Here is a 19246-nt window from a genome sequence, read left to right on the forward strand (position 1 = left end):
TCTTGTAGCTGTAAGGTTAGATTTTTTATTTGAGATTCTTCTATCCTTTTTAGATAGGCCTGTATTGCTATGAAGTTTCCTCTCAGGACTGCTTTTGCTGTGTCCCATAGGTTTCGGGCTGTTGTGTGCTCATTATCATTTGTTTCCAGAAACTTCTTGGTTTCTTCCTTGATGTCATTGTTAACCCATTCATTATTTAATAACATGTTACTCATTCTCCAATAACATGTTATTCATTCTCCATGAGTTTAAATGTCTTTGAGTTTTTTCCTTGAGGTTGATTTCTAGTTTCAAGTCATTCTGATCTGAGAAGATGCTTGATATAATTTCAATTTTCTTGAATTTGTTGAGGCTTGTTTTGTGTCCTACCATGTGGTCTATCTTTGAAAATGTTCCATGTGCACTTGAAAAGAAAGTATATTTTACTTCTTTGGGGTGAAAAGTTCTATATATATCAATTAAGTCTATTTGATCTAGAGTGTTGTTCAATGCCTCAATATCCTTGGTGTTTCTTTGCTTTGAAGATCTGTCCATTGTTGATAATGAGGTGTTAAAGTCCCCTACTATGAGTGTGTTGCTCTTGATATTCTTCTTGTAGTCTTCCAACATTTTTCTTATAAATTTCGGTGCTCCTATGTTGGGTGCATATATGTTCATGAGGGTTATATCTTCTTGATGGATTGTTCTCTTAAGTATTATGAAATCCCTTTCTTTGTCTCTTTTTATGGCCTTTGCTGTGAAATCTGTTTTTTCTGATGTAAGTATTGCTACCCCAGCTTTTTTTCCCCATATCCATCTGCTTGGAATACTTTTTTACATTCCTTCACTTTCAGTCTGTGTAAATATTTTGTTTTCAGGTGTGTCTCTTGTAGACAGCATATATGTGGGTCATGTTTTTGTATCCATTCTGCTACCCTATGTCTTTTGATTGGAGCATTTAATCCATTTACCTTTAAAGTTATTATTGACAGATATTTATTCATTTCCCTTTGTTCCTGTGTTCCTCTCCCTCTCTCTTTTCCTCCTTTTTATCAGAGCATTCCCTTTAGCATCTCTTGCAATGCTGGTTTGGTGGAGATGTGTTCTTTTAGTCTTCCTTTGTCTGGGAAACTCCTTATTTCACCTTCCATTTTGAAAGAGAGTCTTGCTGGGTACAGTAGTCTTGGTTGTAGGCCTTTGTTTTTCATTGCTAGAAATATTTTTTGCCATTCCCTTCTGGCTTGTAGTGTTTCTGTTAAGAAATCAGTTGATAGTCTTATCAGAGCTCCCTTGTATGTTATTTGCTGTTTTCCTCTTGCTGCCTTTAGGATTCTCTCTTTGTCTTTGAATGTTGCCATTTTAATTATGATGTGCCTTAGAGTGGGCCTTTTTGGGTTCATCTTCATTGGTACCCTTTGTGCTTCCTGGACTTGCATGATTATTTCTCTCTTCGAGTTAGGAAAATTTTCTGTCACTAATTTTTCAATCATATTTTCTATCCCATGTTCCTCTTTTTCTCCTTCTTGTATCCCTATGATATGGATATTGTTTTGTTTCATGTTGTACTGCAGTTCTCTTAAACCCTTTTTCTCCTTTTTCAATTTTCTTTCATTTTGTTTTATTATCTGGGAATTTTTTTCTATGTTGTCTTCTAACTCACTGACCCAATCCTCTGCTTTGTTTAGCCTGCTTTTGATTGATTCTACTGTGTTCTTCAGTTCAGAAATCGTATTCTTCATTTCTTCTTGGTTCTTATTGATAGTTTCTATGTCCTTTTTTATGCTGGTATAGTTCTCTGTAAGTTTCTTGTAGCTTCCCTGGAGTTCTTTGTAGTTCCCCTGGAGTTCATTGTAGTTTTCTCTGAGTTTGTCAAGTTTATTAAGCTTCCTTAAAACCGTTCTTTTGAATCCCATGTCTGATAGTTTGCTTACCTCTGTTTCATCTAGCACTCTTCACTTTCATTGGAAGGTTTGTTTCTGTGTCTCCCCATGTTGGATGCTTCTTCTTGTTTGTTTTTGTCTCTTAGATTTGTCTGCTTTGATTTCCCACCTTTGTGGTATGAGATTCTGTATAGGAGACCTGGGTGATTCAGTGGTGCAGTCTCTTTGTTCTCCTGAACTTGATGCTCTTGGGATGCCCTTTATACCATTTGTTTAAGCTGTCTGGTTGTATTTGAGTTACTCTTTGGTGGAACCTTCCCTCTGGTCAGTTGATTGAGTGTCACTCTGCCCATCATGTCTTGAGTTCTTTTCTGGAGATGCTTTTGTGTTCTCAGTCCACTCTGCAGACTTTACTAAAATCTCTCCAAGGTACACTCGTCCCAAGTAGGTGGCAGCTGGCCTCGGCATGCCCAGGGATTCTTGCTCACTGGTCCCAAGCCTGGCAGTAGTGCCAAATCTGAATCTGCATTAACCTGATGAACAACATTCAGCCTACATGGTGATTCCCTGAGAGCTCACTGCCACTGGAACCTCTCCAATTTAGGTAAATTTTTGATAGAGTTCTTTAATATTTTTTGTTTAATAAAAACAGCTGTATTTTCTCTGATTTGTCAACATTAAGTATAATATACACATAGATTTTTGTTGTATTGCATATTCTAAGGTAATACTCACCTCCATCCATCTTTCTACATGACTCTTATAGGTTTCCAAGATGAGTTCGTTGTTTATCTGCCTCCATAAAACCACAGGCCCCCTTTCTTTTCTTTGAGACTTTCCACATTAATAAGCCTTTGCCATATTGTACTAGTGCAAGTAAAATCTTCTATTCAATTGTCTTGTGCATTTTTTCTTTCACATAACTTGGCCAATTCTCACAACAACCTTATAAAGTAGTATCCATATTCTCATATTAGGGTGAGAACATTATATTTAGAAAACTTAAGAAACTTAAGCCCAGATATCTAGTAATGAATGGATATTTGCTGATTTTAGAAGCTGTTCTCGTAACCTGTAGTCTACATATTACCATAAACAAGTCAAATTATTCTTTGTGTACATTACATTCAATTAAAGAATGAAATATTTGATAACTTTCCCTGAGTTGAAGAGGAGAGTATGCTATAGTTTTCTTTAAGCTTAAGACAAGAGCCAAAGTTCATCACTCTCTTGAGCCAGAGAAATTAATTGTGTTGTTAAATATATTATTTGTACAGGGACTTTGTTGAGCTAAGTTTGAAGCACACAGTCAGACCAATAACTACATATACTTTAGTGGTGGCACTCTTGAAAGATTGTACCAAATACTTTGATTTGGCCCTGAATAGAAGAAACCATCTTAGATTATCACATATCAAACTCAAAACTCTCTGTAATAATTTTTAATTATGGTTATTATTTCATATAATTTTAATTGTATAGGTTGGTATATCACCCTTGCTAAGAAACCCTAATTCCCTTGCATTTTTCAGTAAATATCTCTTTGCAAACTATGTGGCTTTCTTATCTAAATATTTTTCCAACATAATCCTAGGCCACAATGAACTTTTAATCTCTAGTTTAGTCCCCTATTTAATATTTGTTTTCCTTTGAGGGAACCTGAACAACCAAAACACTAAACAGTCAAGATGTTCCTTTAAAGAGTGGCCCTTACATTGTTGGTAATGTAGTATTCTAAAATATTTGCTAGAATGCCCTGCCTCACAGAAGCTGTTTCTTCAGTGCTTTTAACTAGCATAGAAGAATATGCATGTGTGAAGCTATTCTAAGGTGAAAGGAATGGTTTGATATTGTCTTAAAAATAACTTTAATTTGGATCCAGTCAATTTTGCTGCACTCTTATTTAAACTATCTGCTTTTAAGTACAGAAGATTTAATATACCTAGTAAAATATGGGGAAAGCCATAACATCTTAAAGAAACCTGCTGTTGCTTAGAAAACTGCATGAACAATTCCCATCTGCAAATGGTTATTTATTACTTAGCTATTTTTAGATACCTATATTTTTGAGGCATTTCTCACAGTAGCCTCTGGGTGCATTTTGCAGAGTTGAGTAAATAGCTCTCTCATTATTGCTTACACACAACACAGAAGACAACATTAACACAGGATGCAGTCACATCGGTCAGCACATATTCACAAGCAGACAAATGCACAGGTGAGGATACCTTTCATCCAGAGTTTATCAGCTCAGATGATTTAATTATTTCTTAAAAAACAAGAATCTTAAGTACTTAGCATAAATCAAGGAGCTACTTCTTTGTTCAGGGTTAATGGTTTGTTTCTGGGCTATGCTTATGTGCCTGTAAGCTTTACAGGAAGCTATGACATGTTTACACTCTAAAAATTAAATGATGAGCTGTGAAATACAGAACAAAAAACAAACCATAAAATATTTCAAAATTTCAGGGTAACATTGTCTCCTAGTCAGCAGCAATTCAATTGTAAAATAGTTTACATAACCTCTAATGTGGAATATATAAGCATTTTAAATATACTAGATAAGATGGCTGAGAGATCCTCTATAAGTAAGAGTAGCATGGATTTCCTAAAATCTTAAACCCACTTGGCATACTGCTGTTAGAATTAGTACACTGGATTTGTGTTGGTCCCTGTTTGGAGAATCTCATTCCACCCAGACTCAGATGAGTAACTTCCTTTTAGAGGACGTAGATGACTTGACCAGTTATGTTGGTACATTGAGCATCCTGGTTTTAAAAAATGAGCTAACTCAATCAGATTTCTTTTAGAATTTGAAAGTACACGAGGGACCTTTAAATTGAAAGACCATATAACAATAAGGCAAAGTTAGCCATTACGGGGCCACATGCCTAGAGATATTATAGGAAAGCAGAGGCTCATTGCTGAGAAAGACTATGTATGACTAATACTCTGTTTTTGCTCAATCTTGGTTCTTTAGCTCTTTTCTGGACTCTGGTAGGATCTGACAATATCCTAACCTTCAGCCCACTGTTGTATATGATCAAGCTTGAAGTGCTTTCTATCACTTGCTACAAAAGAACCCTTAATAAAACAGAAGTTGTAACAGAGCTCAGCACATCCTGCCTTTTGGGAGAACAGGCTGGGCCAGAACAAGGAGAAGTACACTTACAAACCATGACACCTGGGAATAGCAATCATCTTAACCTTTTATGTAAATGTGAGTGGTATTCAGATGTAGAACTGTGAACAATTCAGTCAGTCCAGGACTATCTCCCTAATCCCCAAGAAAGCCCTGTCCTATCCTATTCCCAGGCACTTAGAAGAGTGACTAAGCCTAAAAAGTTGACAAGGAACATTTATAGCACATAGATATGGTATTCAGGGAACTAAATAACAATGAAGGGTTTTGTGAGCTCCTTCTCTGGTGGGAGATTGTGCCCTGAGAGGTCTGGAAAAGGGAGGTCACTCTGACATTTCAAAGGTATGTTATTGTAGATACAAAAAGACAATAGACAGGTTTAAGATACTAGCCTAATACATGACTACTCGTCACGACTCACTTTTAGTTAGGAAGTTTTCATTTCAGACCATCCTATGTGGTTACTTGAGGTCTCTGAGTTTGTAAGGCCCAACATGCAAGCCTCCCCTGAGCTTGTCAGGTTTAGTGAGTGGCCCCTTTTTTTGTCCACATCTACAATAACCTTGTTTATTTAAGAGCAGGAAACCAAGATGCTCAATAAAATTTTGTTGAATGAATAAATGAACAATTAGTATTGCTCCAGCCCCTCAAGCAATTCAAGAGTCACTGCTTTAGCCAAATGCTTATTTTTTTCCCAAGGGCTTTGTAAATCATTAGAATTTCACTGTAAATATAATGTTAAGCTTACTTTCAGGTGTAAACATATATAAGAATTTTGAAAGGGACTCTTTCTAAAAACAATCTAAAGGAAACTGTCTGCCTATGATTTTGTGCTTATTCAGAATAAGAGCTGATTTATGAGGTCAACTGAAAAGTAAATTAGAGGGGCTTCTGGTGTATATAAAACCTGACAGGTGATGCATTGTTCTCAGCAGCCAGTGATGAGAAACCAAAAGTTAGCATCCTTATGACACTCAAACCCTCAGCTTTGTTTGCTTTGGCTTTTTGTTCTAAAATGCATGTCAGCCAATCCCCAGAACTGTGTATCTATCTTTAGCCAGGAGTAGCAAGAAATGAGCAGAGAGCAGAAATAATTTGGGGTAGATTTCTTAACTGAGCTGAATCTAGTAGAAATGTCTTCTACATGAAAACATCTTTCCTACAACTATGGTCATGGTTTTGGAAAGCATGTGTTAGACATAGTCTTTTTAACACTTAACCAAATTAGGAGGTGTGTCAGTCTGATGAGGGACAGGTAGTCAGGGTTGTGATGGGTGCTGGCAGCCTGGAGGAGGCATGTGAACACTTTTATGCTGGACAACAGAGGCCTGGTGTAAGCCATGTTGATACCTGTCTTAGGGGTGAAAGGTATTGGTCAAAATCAACATGGGAGAAAAGGAGAAGGAATCAGCACCTAAGAGAATAGAATTTGGCCTGTCCTGTCATCATTGACCACATGTAAAGCAGCCTTCAGAGAGTTCAAAACCCATTTTTGACAGGAAGTATAACATGCCTTTTATTTTTATAAAAAGGCCCACATTTAGGTATATGGGAAAAGCTCTTTGGCATAAACTCTTAGGAGTTATTACAGAAGGCATGGTGGTGGTGGTTTCTGTAAGAACTGAAATGCCTTTCCATACCTAAACTTTCTTTGATTCATCTCTGCCTCAAGTTTGCTCCTCACTGATGTTTGCCAGCAGACAAGACTGTGGTTATTTTTTATCTGCATCTCGGTTGCTATTTCATTTTAATTGAGCCTTCACCAGTGCCCTATTTCCTAACCACATATAAGGAAAGCAGAACAAAGAACCAGTAGCATGATTCTCTGTTATCTTTTTAGAGTGGATCTGACAGGGAGGGTCTCAACAGCAATGTCACCCCACATTGTGTGTATCACGGTTCAAGGTGAAGTGCATTGCAAATTTGAAGTTAGTTCAATGAAAGAAGAATGTTTTTTGTTTTGATTTGCATTTAGAAAACTTAATTTCATTATGGCTATGCCAGCTCAATTGCACTCACTTGGCTTCTGAGATGCTGTCATAGATGGAGGAGGAAGGGATACCATCTAGCCAGGAGTCCGGGAATGCCTGTAATTCAGCCTTTTCAGTGTATGGCACAGCTGCTAACTGGGTTTGCCCACGGGAGTATGTCGCGTGTGTGAATTACATCTGTCCTGAATGCAGAGGTGGGAAAAGGGTTGAGAATCCTTTCAGGCAGTGTTTTATCAAAGCCTCTAGCTCATACTCTAGAGCATGCATATCTAAGCCCACCTCATTGTTACCCTTTCCAATTTTATATTGGATCCTCTGTTTATCCTCACATCTGCCATTCTCATTCAATAATCCTTTGTCATGTGGCTCCTTCTGCCTTGAGAATCTTTCTCTGCAAACTCAATTCCATGTGGCTTCCCTCTGCCCTGTGTGTGACTTCTGTCAGACCCTGACCACCTGAGTGTGTTGACTCAGTTCTCACCCTTTAGACCACAGGTGTCCACCCAGGGCAAACAGCAGCTGCCTTATTCCCTACTGTGCCTATCACAGTGCTCTGATCAGTCAGGAAGCAAGTGAGTAGCCAGTTTTTCTCTCTAGGGTTGAGGTTTTCCCACTTTAATAAGAAGTAAATATGCTTTCCCAATGTCTTAAGACCTGACCATTACTGATATGCAAAAGATGGAATGGGAATATGTGGTGAACAGTCACTGAAAAATCCAAGTACAAGAAAAAAATAGCAGAGTGACTCACATTTATAAGGAATTATGGACTTTCCAGAATACCTGTATACATAACTGTGGAACTGGGAAGTATGGAACCAAGTTCCCCAGGACCTTCACCTTCACATCCTTTTAGAACTTTGTCAGACAGTTGAGAGGCTGGGGTAAGCAGGAAAAAATCTGATCTCTTAGTTTTCTCTCAACACATGCACTGAACTTTCTTGGCAAATGGAAGCCTCTTCCATTATACATTCATTTTCCTACATTTTTACCAAGTGTCTACTCTGGGTCAGGTACTGCGCTGGTTGCTTGGGATACAGCACTTATTTTCAGGGAGGTGTTGCAAGCCTCTAGTGGGGAGAGGGGAGGAGTAAGCAGAACATTGCAATTCACTGGGAACCATGGTCCCAGAGAGAACAGAAGTATTTAGAATTGACTTAATTTATGTTCCACAGGGCATCCTATCTAGTTTGTAGAAGAGAAGATCTGCTGCCCTTTGCCCCTTTTTATAGAAACAAAGGCTTCATGGTGCAGTCTGGGACATTTGTACCACCACTGAGAGAATGCAAAGCCAGGAAGAAATTAAAGGTTGTGATAGGTGTATTTGAAGGTAGACAGCTTGAAGAATTTCAAGTAATCAATGACTACAGAAAGAAAGTAATTTTTTATTTCTCAAGAGAATAGAGTTTTAGGATTGAGAAGGTAGATTTTTCTTGCTCACAAGCAAATAATCTTTCTACTACTGTTTATTCATGTGGGTTTCTTGGAATCCTTAAGAGAATTTCAGGGAGAGAAATGTAATGTTTCTCATGTGCTTTATAATTATTTAAAAGGTCAAAGAAGTGTGTGTGTGTGTGTGTGTGTGTGTGTGTGCATGCTTGTGTGGGATGGAATAGGGGGAGGGAGGCTGGGGGCAGAACATACTCTTCTCAGTTGGGTTCCATCCATATCTCAGGTTCCAGCCACTCTTGGGCCACCCCAGTGCCACATGCCCATGTATCTCCATGGCAGCTTCTCCAGTTCTTACCATTCTTCAGACACATCTCTCCTTTCCCTGTCAATCCATGCTTGCTTCTCCCAAGACAGGTTCTGCTCCACTTCTTGCCCCCCAGGAACACTATTCTCACGTCCCCATCATAGCATGCATCTCCTTGTTTCATAATCCATCACTGCATCTGCTATTGCCACTAGTTTATGAGGAAAAATGGGCATAGCCACATGGTATTAACACCACTAGCATGGAATCTATCCACATTGCAGAGAGTCAGATGTTTAAGGCCTAGTTCTGCTATATAATTAGCTATATAATTCTGGGGCAAGTTAGCCTCGATTTCCTTCTCTGTAAAATAAAGATAATAATAATACCTGCTATATCAAGTGTTTTAGTTATTCAGATAAAAGTAGACAATATGCACGCAAAGAACTTAGCAGAGAGCTGGGTACTAGGAGGGCACTCAACAAGTGTTGCCTGCCTTGATCAAGTTCTCAATAAATATTTGTTATATGACCTATGCCCCTAAGAGTGGTTTTTCCTCAGCTGCACTTGACTGCATTCTCCTTGTGCGTCAGTAACTCATTCTTGATGTCTAAGAAGTGCAAATATTTATAAAGTTCTCAGGCATTTTAAACTTTAAAATTCCCGTGATAGGGACAAACAATAAATGGCACACAGAAGCATATTTCATAAAGTTTTAACATGATTCCATTAAAGTGTCCAAGCTTCAATATAACTGTCATATTTTGTACATCATTCAATCTGTTTTCATCTCCCTGAAAGCATTCCACAGTTGCTCTGGATTGATCTCAAAAATTGCTTTTGGGAGACTAGTCCCAACATCCCCTGCCCTCCACCCTGCCTTGTATCATCCCAAGAAACATTGTTCTGATGAGACAACCAGAAACTGGATGATCTGCTTTTGGTAGGGATGACACTGCACAGTGACTACATCACCGCTGTGGAGCTACAGAGAGGGTTTGGGCTAGTGCATGCGATCATTTTCACTTTGGGACAAATCTGCCCTCTCTGCTTGCTGGAATGAGTAATAGTGGTGAATGAATCGGCAAAAAGCCTCTCTCTCTCTCTCTCTCTCTCTCTCTCTCTCTTTCCAGGGTGGAGGCACCTTTCTCCCAGTTCCCCAACTGTGGGTAAAGCCAGGGGTTTACAAGTAAACCTGTTGACAAAAGCTTAAGCTGAACTTGCTGGAAGACATTAGGAAGAGCAAGATTGCACCTTGAGTGTTTTTTTTTTTTCTTTCCTGTTATGTTTTCAGTGATTACAATGAGAATATTTTAGTTATTTAATTAAAAAAGTCAAACAGCAACGAAAAGCAGTCTTTCAGATGTCCTTCATGGAGCCAGCAGCGCTTAGGTGAGTGAGCTCAGGGCAGGGATATCTATAATTCAGCTCCGGAATATTTCTCTTAATAATTAATCGAGCACCACAAAAGGAAGAGGCCCAATAAGGCCCTCAAACAAAGCTGCCAGCTGAGGACTATAGTGGCCGCCTCAGTGCCAAAGGACCCGCCCAGGGTCAGATTTTCTTCAACAGTCCCACGGGTGCCACCCGTGCTTGCTTGGCCCATGGTGTGGGGGTGGGGTGGGGTTGAGGGTTGGGGGAGCCAGGAGAGGTGCAGAGACTCTGTCGCCGCCCGAGCTTCTGGTTGTGTGCCTGTAAATTCGTACTTCCCACTGCTATCCTTTCTTTCGGTATATTCATAGGAATTTTATATTTACATCCACATCCAAGGCATTTTATGCATGTAATAAGCAACCTGGAAGTCCATCCCTAGGTGAGGACGCCGCTGTGGGCGCGCTCGCCTGCCTACAGGAGTAGCACGTTTTTACAACTAAGACAGAGACCTCCAAATAGAGATCTCCCGGGATCCAAACCTCAGGCCCAGTCGTATTTCTTTTTGCAGCAACAGGTTAACGGAGGACTCTCCCCGCCCCCGCGCTGCCCCCAAGCCGACTTGCAACCAGCTCAGAGCCCTCGACTTTTTCCCACTCGGACTTGTGCCTCTGGTGCGCAGCCCTTAGCGTGGGCCCGATTCCAGTCTTTTCAATCCACCCATCTGGGTGAAACACTTATAAAGTCCATCTGTGCCCTGGAGGCCCGACTCGCGATTTGAGGCGCACAAACTGTACAAGGGAGGTGGAGACCGAAAGGTCTGGGCACGCTCGCAGGTGACGCGAGGGCTCCAGACAGGCAGCCCCTCCAGAGATGCACCAGGGTCCCCATCGCCACAAACTCATTATGAGGGTAGGGGTGCCAGAGGAGCTGAAGAGATAGCGGAGCGGGAAGAGAAGACGCGCAGAAGCACCCCGTGGTCAAGGCTGGACCTTGCATCGAGGTCAATACCCCAGTCCCTGTTGGGGCTCTGGGCTCTGCCGTCGGGACCAGCAGTTCAGCTCCAAAGGGGACATCTCGCCCTCCGTGATTAGTTCCTCGCAGCTGAGGGCGAAGCCAGGGTCCCCTGGAATGATTCTCAGTCGTTTCCCCGATCCTCAGCATCTGGGGGCCTAACCTGGGGGCGGCAGTCTTGGTGTCGTGACTGCGTCCGCTCCGCCGCGCGGGAGGTGCCCCAGGCTACCGCCGTGAACGCCACGCCCTCGGCACGGCCCTCGCCCCGCCCCCGGCCGGCGCTCGTTCTCGGCCAGGGGAGGCGTGTGCTGCTTCTGCAGCCAGCGCGAGAGGGAGAGGGATGGATGTTGGAGGAATTCGGGCTTAACAAGTGATCGCTGCTGTCTAGGATTTTGTTCTTTTTCTGGGGAACCTTGACTTCCTTTCCCAGTTGAGCCCACCTGTGCTGAACTCCAGAGGAACCAGGAGTCTTGGGGGGTCTTCCCTGGGGCAGCTCAGATACCCACACCTGGGCTCCAGCAGCGAGGACTCTGTGCCCCCCTAGTCAGCCAACAGAACAACTTCCACGGATTTTTTTGAGCCTGCACCTGCCACACAGGCGTGATTCTTTCCATCCCCAAGATCATTCTCCCCCTCCTCCAGCTGTTGCAGCTTGACGGGGGAAAATCAAAACCGACTGGGGGATTGTCCTTATTTTTATTTTGTACCCCTCCTAGGAACGGTAAGTGTGATGCCTCTCTTATCTTTCTTCCCCTCTCTTCCTTTGGCTGTTAAGCAACACTGGACATTTGAGAGACAAATAATATCGCGAATGTGACAGAAGGGCATGAATGGAAGGCGGTTAAAAATAAACCAGGAGGTGGGAGAAGGGAGGTGCAGATGATGCGTGGCGCTCCGGGAGGCCAACAGTTGTTATTTTCCCAACCCCAGGGATGGGTGCATGCGCCCTGCTTAATGTGCCCGAGCGGGAACCTAGGTTTGAGGTGAAGGTGTGATTAAAAATGTCGTTTCCCAACAAGGTGGGGTTTAGATTTAGCATCGTTTTGCCTCATCCAAGACTAACCTGTTCCCTTCCTTTGGGAACAGCTGGTGAACGGGTTTGAATTGCTGCCTCTCCCAACATTTGGATTTGCGTGCATTTTCTGAGCATTTGAGCAACACATAGGGACTGTATAAATGGCGTGCGTTGAAGTGTATATATCTCATGGGTGTTAGCCTTTCTGATTCTCTCTCTCAATCTTTTGCTTCTCCCTCTCTCTCTCTCCCCCCTTCTCTCTCTGCTAAGGTTCTTGTACCACCCTGACACAGTTGTGGAAATTAGCCCTGAGAAATGAAAACAGCCTTGCCGTTGGGGGTGGGAGGAGGAGGGGCGGAATGTATAGCTGTTGTTTGGGGGAACAGGGACTCTGGAATAGGCAGTCTGCAAAATCCTATTAGTTTGATGGTGTTAAAGAGAAAGGGAAATATTTCCATGCAAAGGTCTCCCCTATAAAGGCTCCTGGGAGTTAGAACACATTCTCCTAACATGAATACCTTGAGAAGGAAAATAGATTTTTAAACCAGTTTGATTTGTTGGGTGGAAGGATTTCTTTTTCTTTTTCTTTTCTTTTCTTCTTTTTTCTCTCCTCCTCCTCGTGTGTGTGTGTGTGTGTGTGTGTGTGTGTGTGTGTGTGTTTCTTTTTTCTTTCTTTCTTTTAAATTAGAGACAGCGAGGTAGCTGGTAGCCAATTAAAAGGAAGGTAATTTGCTTTCTGTAGGCTGGGGGAGTTGGATAAACCAAAACTAGCAAACCTAAATAAATTAGAAATTATTTGGTGTAGAGCAAAAACAGGGCATATCTAGGTCTCCTGCAGATTGATGGTGAAGTAGAAGACCCTCTAGTTCATGACCTTCTGTGAGTCAGTTGGACAGGAGAGGGGTGTACATAGTATACAAATTCACAGGCACTTCGGTTACACTGGGGCTTTATTGAAATGGTGTATTTTAACTTTGAGGGAGTTGGGGAAGTAACTGAGCAAACTCTCCAGCTATTTGATCTGTGCAAGAACTTAAAGGATGTCAGGCTGACCCTCCACAGTGAAAATAGAGATGTAGAGACCTCCCAAGGGTAAACATGTTAGAATATGAGATGATGTCAGGACTCAGGCAAAGGAAGAAGTATATCAACTGAGGACCTTCACAGGTGTATTTTCTGGGTTTTGTGTCCCAGTCAAGCTCGTCTCTTACCTTAGGAGAATGTATGTGATTGGAAAGGGATATATTTTTGCCACTTCCCTGCTTGTCACTTCATAAAACTCAGTGTATTTAAGCTTCCAGGCTGACACGATTCAGCAAGGAGCAAGCAGCAGGTGGTCAAGAGCTGAATCCCATTAGTGGCTCCAGAAAACCATTTTTCTTATGCTGTTCAAGGGCTTCCAGTAATAGAAGCCAGTAGACGCCCTGGATTCTAACTGTCATTATCCTTCCCAATTCTCTGAGCTGCTCTCCTGCATTCTTGGAAGTCCTCTTGGACAGAAAGAATGGAAGAAGTAAGACTAGGCAGAAGATTGGGGCAGGAGCTTTTACAGGTCCTGGTGGAAGAGATGAATTAGCTGGACATAGGGAGCTAAGTTAAGGAAGAAGAAAGGCCAGGAATACAAGTGACAGTGGGGATAGAGCACGCTGCAAGGAAGATGTGATCAGGAAGTGGGAGGCTGAACATAAAGGTGCGCAGAGAGACAAGATGGGGGAAGGGTGGGGATGGGAGAGATGGATTAAATGAAGGCTGAAATCATGCTAAACAGGCTGAAAACAAAGTCCATACACACTGGGATTTAAAACACAAGGAGGTAGTCTCTTGAGAAGAGTGTAGGAGGAAGTGTTGAGATGAACATGGAGGAACAGCAAGGAGAGAAAATGATTATCAGAGGAGTGGAAACTGGGATTATCTCCTCAGCTGTGGGTGGTAGGAAGTGTTCTCCAGTCTGGGGAACAGAAAACAATAACAGGGACATGCTTCAGGGAGTCAGGAAGTGCCAACTTAATACAGGTCATTGGTGAGTCTCAAAATGTCCTGGATGGCCTCACATTCTGTCCTTCACCTACTTCAGACGGTGGTATAAGGACATACAGATTTGGGGGTGGGTAGATAGCTAATAAAAGTTTAGGTTACTGTCATGTTATTAATAACAATCAGCATTTATTGATATTTACTATGTACAAGTGTTAGTCTATCAATATCCACTATCTTATTTAATCATTACAAAGGTGGGATGGGCAGGTTGCATTACCTATGGTTTGTAGATGCGATGATTGAAACTTGTTCAAGTGCTAGAGCCTGGATTAAAGAAAACTATTTTGTTTTTCAGATTTTAAAAATCTTGAATCAAGATAGAGAGGGGCGGACAGACACTAAATTCAGAAATATTTTATGAGTGAAAATTTCAAAAAATGCATTAAGATCAATGCATGATGGAAGCAGCTATAAAGTTACAGCACTATTATTGTGGAATGGTGAGAGTGACATGAAAATAGACTGAGCTGAAACAATATCCAAAGAAAAAGGAAAGAAGGGTATTTAGGGAGAAGGAGATTTAACAACCTGCCCCATATGCCTAGGAAATTTAGGGTTAGTTGGTGCTTTGTACAGTTTGCTCAAAGGCAACAGAAAGAAGTGTATGTGAAGGAGATGCTCAGTTTGCTTTTTATGATTTGATTCTTCTTTTTATTTTTCTTCTATGCTTGTTTTCCTTCCTTTTTCAGGTGAAGTGCTTCTTCTGCATGATTTTAGCATGATTTTAGCTGAAGGATGCTCTACATTTCCTTGATTTCTATGGAGACCTCAGAGCTGGGTTTGCCCCTGCTGACACCTCATCTTGCACCTTCTCTACCTCCCAAGGTCTTTGCCTCTGTCTATAGCTTGGCATTGCCCCTGGGTCCAGGAAGCCTGTGCTGAACACAAGGCAGAAGCCTGGAGAATCATCCTGATAGGCTGGAGCGGCAATGGCTGGACATACTTCAAATCTCATGTTAACATGGGTCAAGCAGTCACTGGAAGGCAAGCGCTAAGACTAAAGGCTTATTTGCATTTTATTTAAATTCGATGGACTGAGCTTTGGACAGTTTCCATGGCAGAAAAATATATTCCGTTTTCTAGGCACAACTGCTAGCTGTCAGGGAGACCTGCTGCCTTTGAATCTAGCAGCATCATCACATCCAACCACATCCTAGAGATAGTTCCAGATTTGAACATCCACCGCAAACAGGTGTTTGGGAGACCCGGACATTATCTGGCTTAGGCTTGAGGGCGCTAGACTCTTTCTCTAGACCAGCCAAGCTCTGGAGAGCAATGCTGAATCCCTGGGAAGACAGAGCATGGGGCGTGCTGATTTAAAAACAGAAAATGCAAAGTTGGACTGAAAATATCCTTAGTCTTCCAAGCAATCTGCTTCAGCGTTCCAAACTTACCTTCATTTGGTGAGAAAAGAAGCTGCCCTAATTTCCTTTCTCCTTCCACAACTGGAACCAGCCATTTCCCCAAACCACCACCATGGAGGTTGCAATGGTGAGTGCGGAGAGCTCAGGGTGCAACAGTCACATGCCTTATGGCTACGCGGCCCAGGCGCGGGCCAGGGAGCGCGAGAGGCTCGCTCAGTCCCGGGCAGCGGCAGCCGCCGCCGTCGCCGCCGCCACAGCTGCCGTGGAAGGCAGCGGGGGCTCCGGAGGGGGCTCCCACCACCACCACCAGTCTCGGGGGGCCTGCACCTCCCATGACCCTCAGAGCAGCCGACGTAGTCGGAAGAGGAGGCGCCAGCAGCCTGAGAAGAAGAAAGCGCACCACCGCCAGAGCAGCTTTCCACATTGCACCGACCTGATGCCCAGTGGCTCCGAGGAGAAGATCCTGAGGGAACTGAGTGAGGAGGAGGAGGACGAGGAGGAGGAGGCAGAGGAGGAGGAGGAGGAGGAGGGAAGGTTCTACTACAGCGAGGAGGAGCGTGGCGACGAGTGTTCCTACACGGACCTGCTGCCCCAGGACGAGGGCGGCGGCGGAGGCTACAGCTCGGTCCGCTACAGCGAGTGCCGTGAGCGCGTGGTCATCAACGTGTCCGGCCTGCGCTTCGAGACGCAGATGAAGACGCTGGCCCAGTTTCCGGAGACCTTGCTGGGGGACCCTGAGAAGAGGACTCAGTACTTTGACCCTTTGCGCAATGAGTATTTCTTTGACAGGAACAGGCCCAGCTTTGATGCCATCTTGTACTATTACCAGTCAGGGGGCCGCCTGAAGAGGCCGGTCAACGTCCCCTGTGACATCTTCACTGAGGAGGTGAAGTTCTACCAGCTGGGGGAGGAGGCCCTGCTCAAGTTCCGGGAGGACGAGGGCTTTGTGAGGGAGGAGGAGGACAGGGCCTTGCCGGAGAACGAGTTTAAGAAGCAGATCTGGCTGCTCTTCGAGTATCCAGAGAGCTCCAGTCCAGCCAGGGGCATAGCCATCGTCTCCGTCCTGGTCATCTTAATCTCCATCGTCATCTTCTGCCTGGAAACCTTGCCGGAGTTTAGGGACGACAGGGATCTCATCATGGCTCTGAGTGCGGGCGGGCACAGCGCGCTGCTGAACGACACCTCGGCGCCGCACCCGGAGAACTCAGGGCACACGATATTCAACGACCCCTTCTTCATCGTGGAGACGGTCTGCATTGTTTGGTTTTCCTTCGAGTTTGTCGTGCGCTGCTTTGCTTGTCCCAGCCAAGCGCTCTTTTTCAAAAACATCATGAACATCATTGACATTGTCTCCATCCTGCCTTACTTCATCACGCTGGGCACTGACCTGGCCCAGCAGCAGAGCGGGGGCGGCGGCCAGCAGCAGCAGGCCATGTCCTTTGCCATCCTCAGGATCATTCGCCTGGTCCGCGTGTTCCGCATCTTCAAACTCTCCAGGCACTCCAAAGGCCTGCAGATCCTGGGCCACACCCTCAGAGCCAGCATGCGGGAACTGGGGCTCCTCATCTTCTTCCTCTTCATTGGGGTCATCCTGTTTTCCAGCGCTGTGTATTTTGCGGAGGCGGATGAACCTACTACCCACTTCCAAAGCATCCCAGATGCGTTCTGGTGGGCCGTGGTGACCATGACAACTGTGGGCTATGGGGACATGAAGCCCATCACTGTGGGGGGCAAGATCGTGGGGTCCCTGTGTGCCATAGCGGGTGTCTTAACCATTGCTTTGCCAGTGCCAGTGATTGTGTCTAACTTTAACTATTTCTACCACAGAGAGACTGAGAATGAGGAACAGACACAGCTGACACAAAATGCTGTCAGTTGCCCATACCTCCCTTCTAATTTGCTGAAGAAATTTCGGAGCTCTACTTCTTCCTCCCTGGGAGACAAGTCAGAATACCTGGAGATGGAAGAAGGAGTTAAGGAATCTCTCTGTGCAAAGGAGAAGTGTCAGGGACAAGGGGATGACAGCGAGACAGATAAAAACAACTGTTCTAACGCGAAGGCCGTGGAGACTGATGTGTGAATCTAGTTCTCCGTCTGCCACTGCCCCCTCACCCCAACCCCAGCATCTCCAAATATATTTATGCATAAAGAGTGCAGTTATAAAAATGAAATATGCAAATGAATCCAATGCATACAGTAGTACACCATTTAATGGTTATTCATGGCATAATTGTTACTAAACTTGTATTACATATGAATAAATGATACATCTTGGAGAAGAGGGAGGCTTAAGTAGGAGCAAATCAATCTTTATATTTTTTATTAGAATGCAAGAGTTTTGCACTTTAACTGGAAAAGACGTTAAAGGTGGTTCCATGGAGAGAATGTGTGTGTTTGTGTGTGTGCTGCGTGCGTGTGTGTATGGGTAAGTAAATTATCAGCGTTGTTAGTAATTGTGCAGTGATGGGAAAAGTTGGCATTTTGAAGTATTTGCTATGTAAGAACTAGTGAATTTGAACCGTCATTTATCAGTGCTTTAATATCTCATGTCTTTGAATTCCATAGTTGTTTTTTAAAAAATTGTAAGAATTACTGTGTAGGAAAAAAAGGAAGTGAATTATTTAATAGAATATAGGTCACAATTTTATCTTGGATTTAATTAAAGTTTATTTTTAACTGGAAATTAACTTTAAAAAAGGCTGCAGGGGCCTTTAGAAATTGATTATATTTTGTTATTAATTTTGGGTGGATGTGAGAGCAAATGCCTAATATGCAAGAAATGACATCAGAGAAAGATGTAACAAGTTCTGTTCACAGATACCGGGACTGGAATTTTTTTTTTTTTTTTTTTCACTATTCTATATGCTGGAGATTGAGAGAGACTTCATACTGTGAATGTTTACTAATGTAACAGTTCAATGACAATCATTGGAACAATGATTTCTTAGTCTTCTTTTATTGTTCTCTTCTTTTCTTTGTGTGAGACTAAATGCCATGCAGATAGATAACAGCACAAGATTTCGTTCTTTTTTAAAAATCTGAATAACTGATCTGCAAAGGGGCTATGACGTCAAGATTAGCAACTGAATCTTTTGAAATCGGTCTGTTACCATGATGCTTCTGAAACCATCCTATTTTAAATATTCTACCTTTAAATCCAGAATAATTTAACCAAAGCTAATGCATGCACTGAAAGAATTCTTGAAGAAATAAGATGCTCAGCAACGGCTTAAGAGCTTTCTATTAAATGTGCAATGTAAGTGCTAGATTTACTAAGTTTATTTCTTTGTGCAGAATGTGGGGATTCACCTCAGAATTTGGCACTAAATTTGCTAATATTGGTAGAAGAAAGACTTGTGTCAAAGCATTTGGTTTCAACATCACGTGACATCATTATTATATTTGTTAAAGGAATTTATAACACATAAAAGCATTTGACTCATGACAAGGTGTTCTAGAATGTGAGGTAACAGCTAGTGATTGGACTTACACCATTAAGTTATAATGTAATATAGGTTAGCAAGCTCAGAATACATAATAGGCCTTATTCTCTCCAGTGTTTCTTCAACCCAGTGTCCTGAGGTTTGGGGAAAAGATACGATGTAGGGTATCTCAGTACAAAACAAATTCTGACAACTGTGAACTTTGAAAAAGAAGGCCTAAAAATAGCTTTTCTCAAGCTTTTTAATCCCAGGCCATCACTTGATAATAATATAAATTTTACCTCTCTTTTAATGATATTTGAAATTCAAAGTTAA

At 42.7% G+C, this 19246-nt stretch overlaps 1 protein-coding gene across 1 annotated transcript; it reads left to right on the top strand.

The window, feature by feature from the left end:
* Positions 1-14819: 14819 nt before the first annotated feature.
* Positions 14820-18326, top strand: KCNA4 (potassium voltage-gated channel subfamily A member 4). Its single transcript, XM_090267608.1, has one exon. The coding sequence runs from the start codon at positions 15601-15603 to the stop codon at positions 17566-17568; it is 1968 nt and encodes a 655-aa protein (XP_090123734.1). The 5' UTR covers positions 14820-15600; the 3' UTR covers positions 17569-18326.
* The last annotated feature ends 920 nt before the right edge of the window (positions 18327-19246 follow it).

The sequence above is a fragment of the Furipterus horrens genome, unplaced genomic scaffold, assembly GCF_987537825.1.
Source record: "Furipterus horrens unplaced genomic scaffold, mFurHor1.1.pri manual_scaffold_2, whole genome shotgun sequence".
Lineage (NCBI taxonomy): Eukaryota > Metazoa > Chordata > Mammalia > Chiroptera > Furipteridae > Furipterus > Furipterus horrens.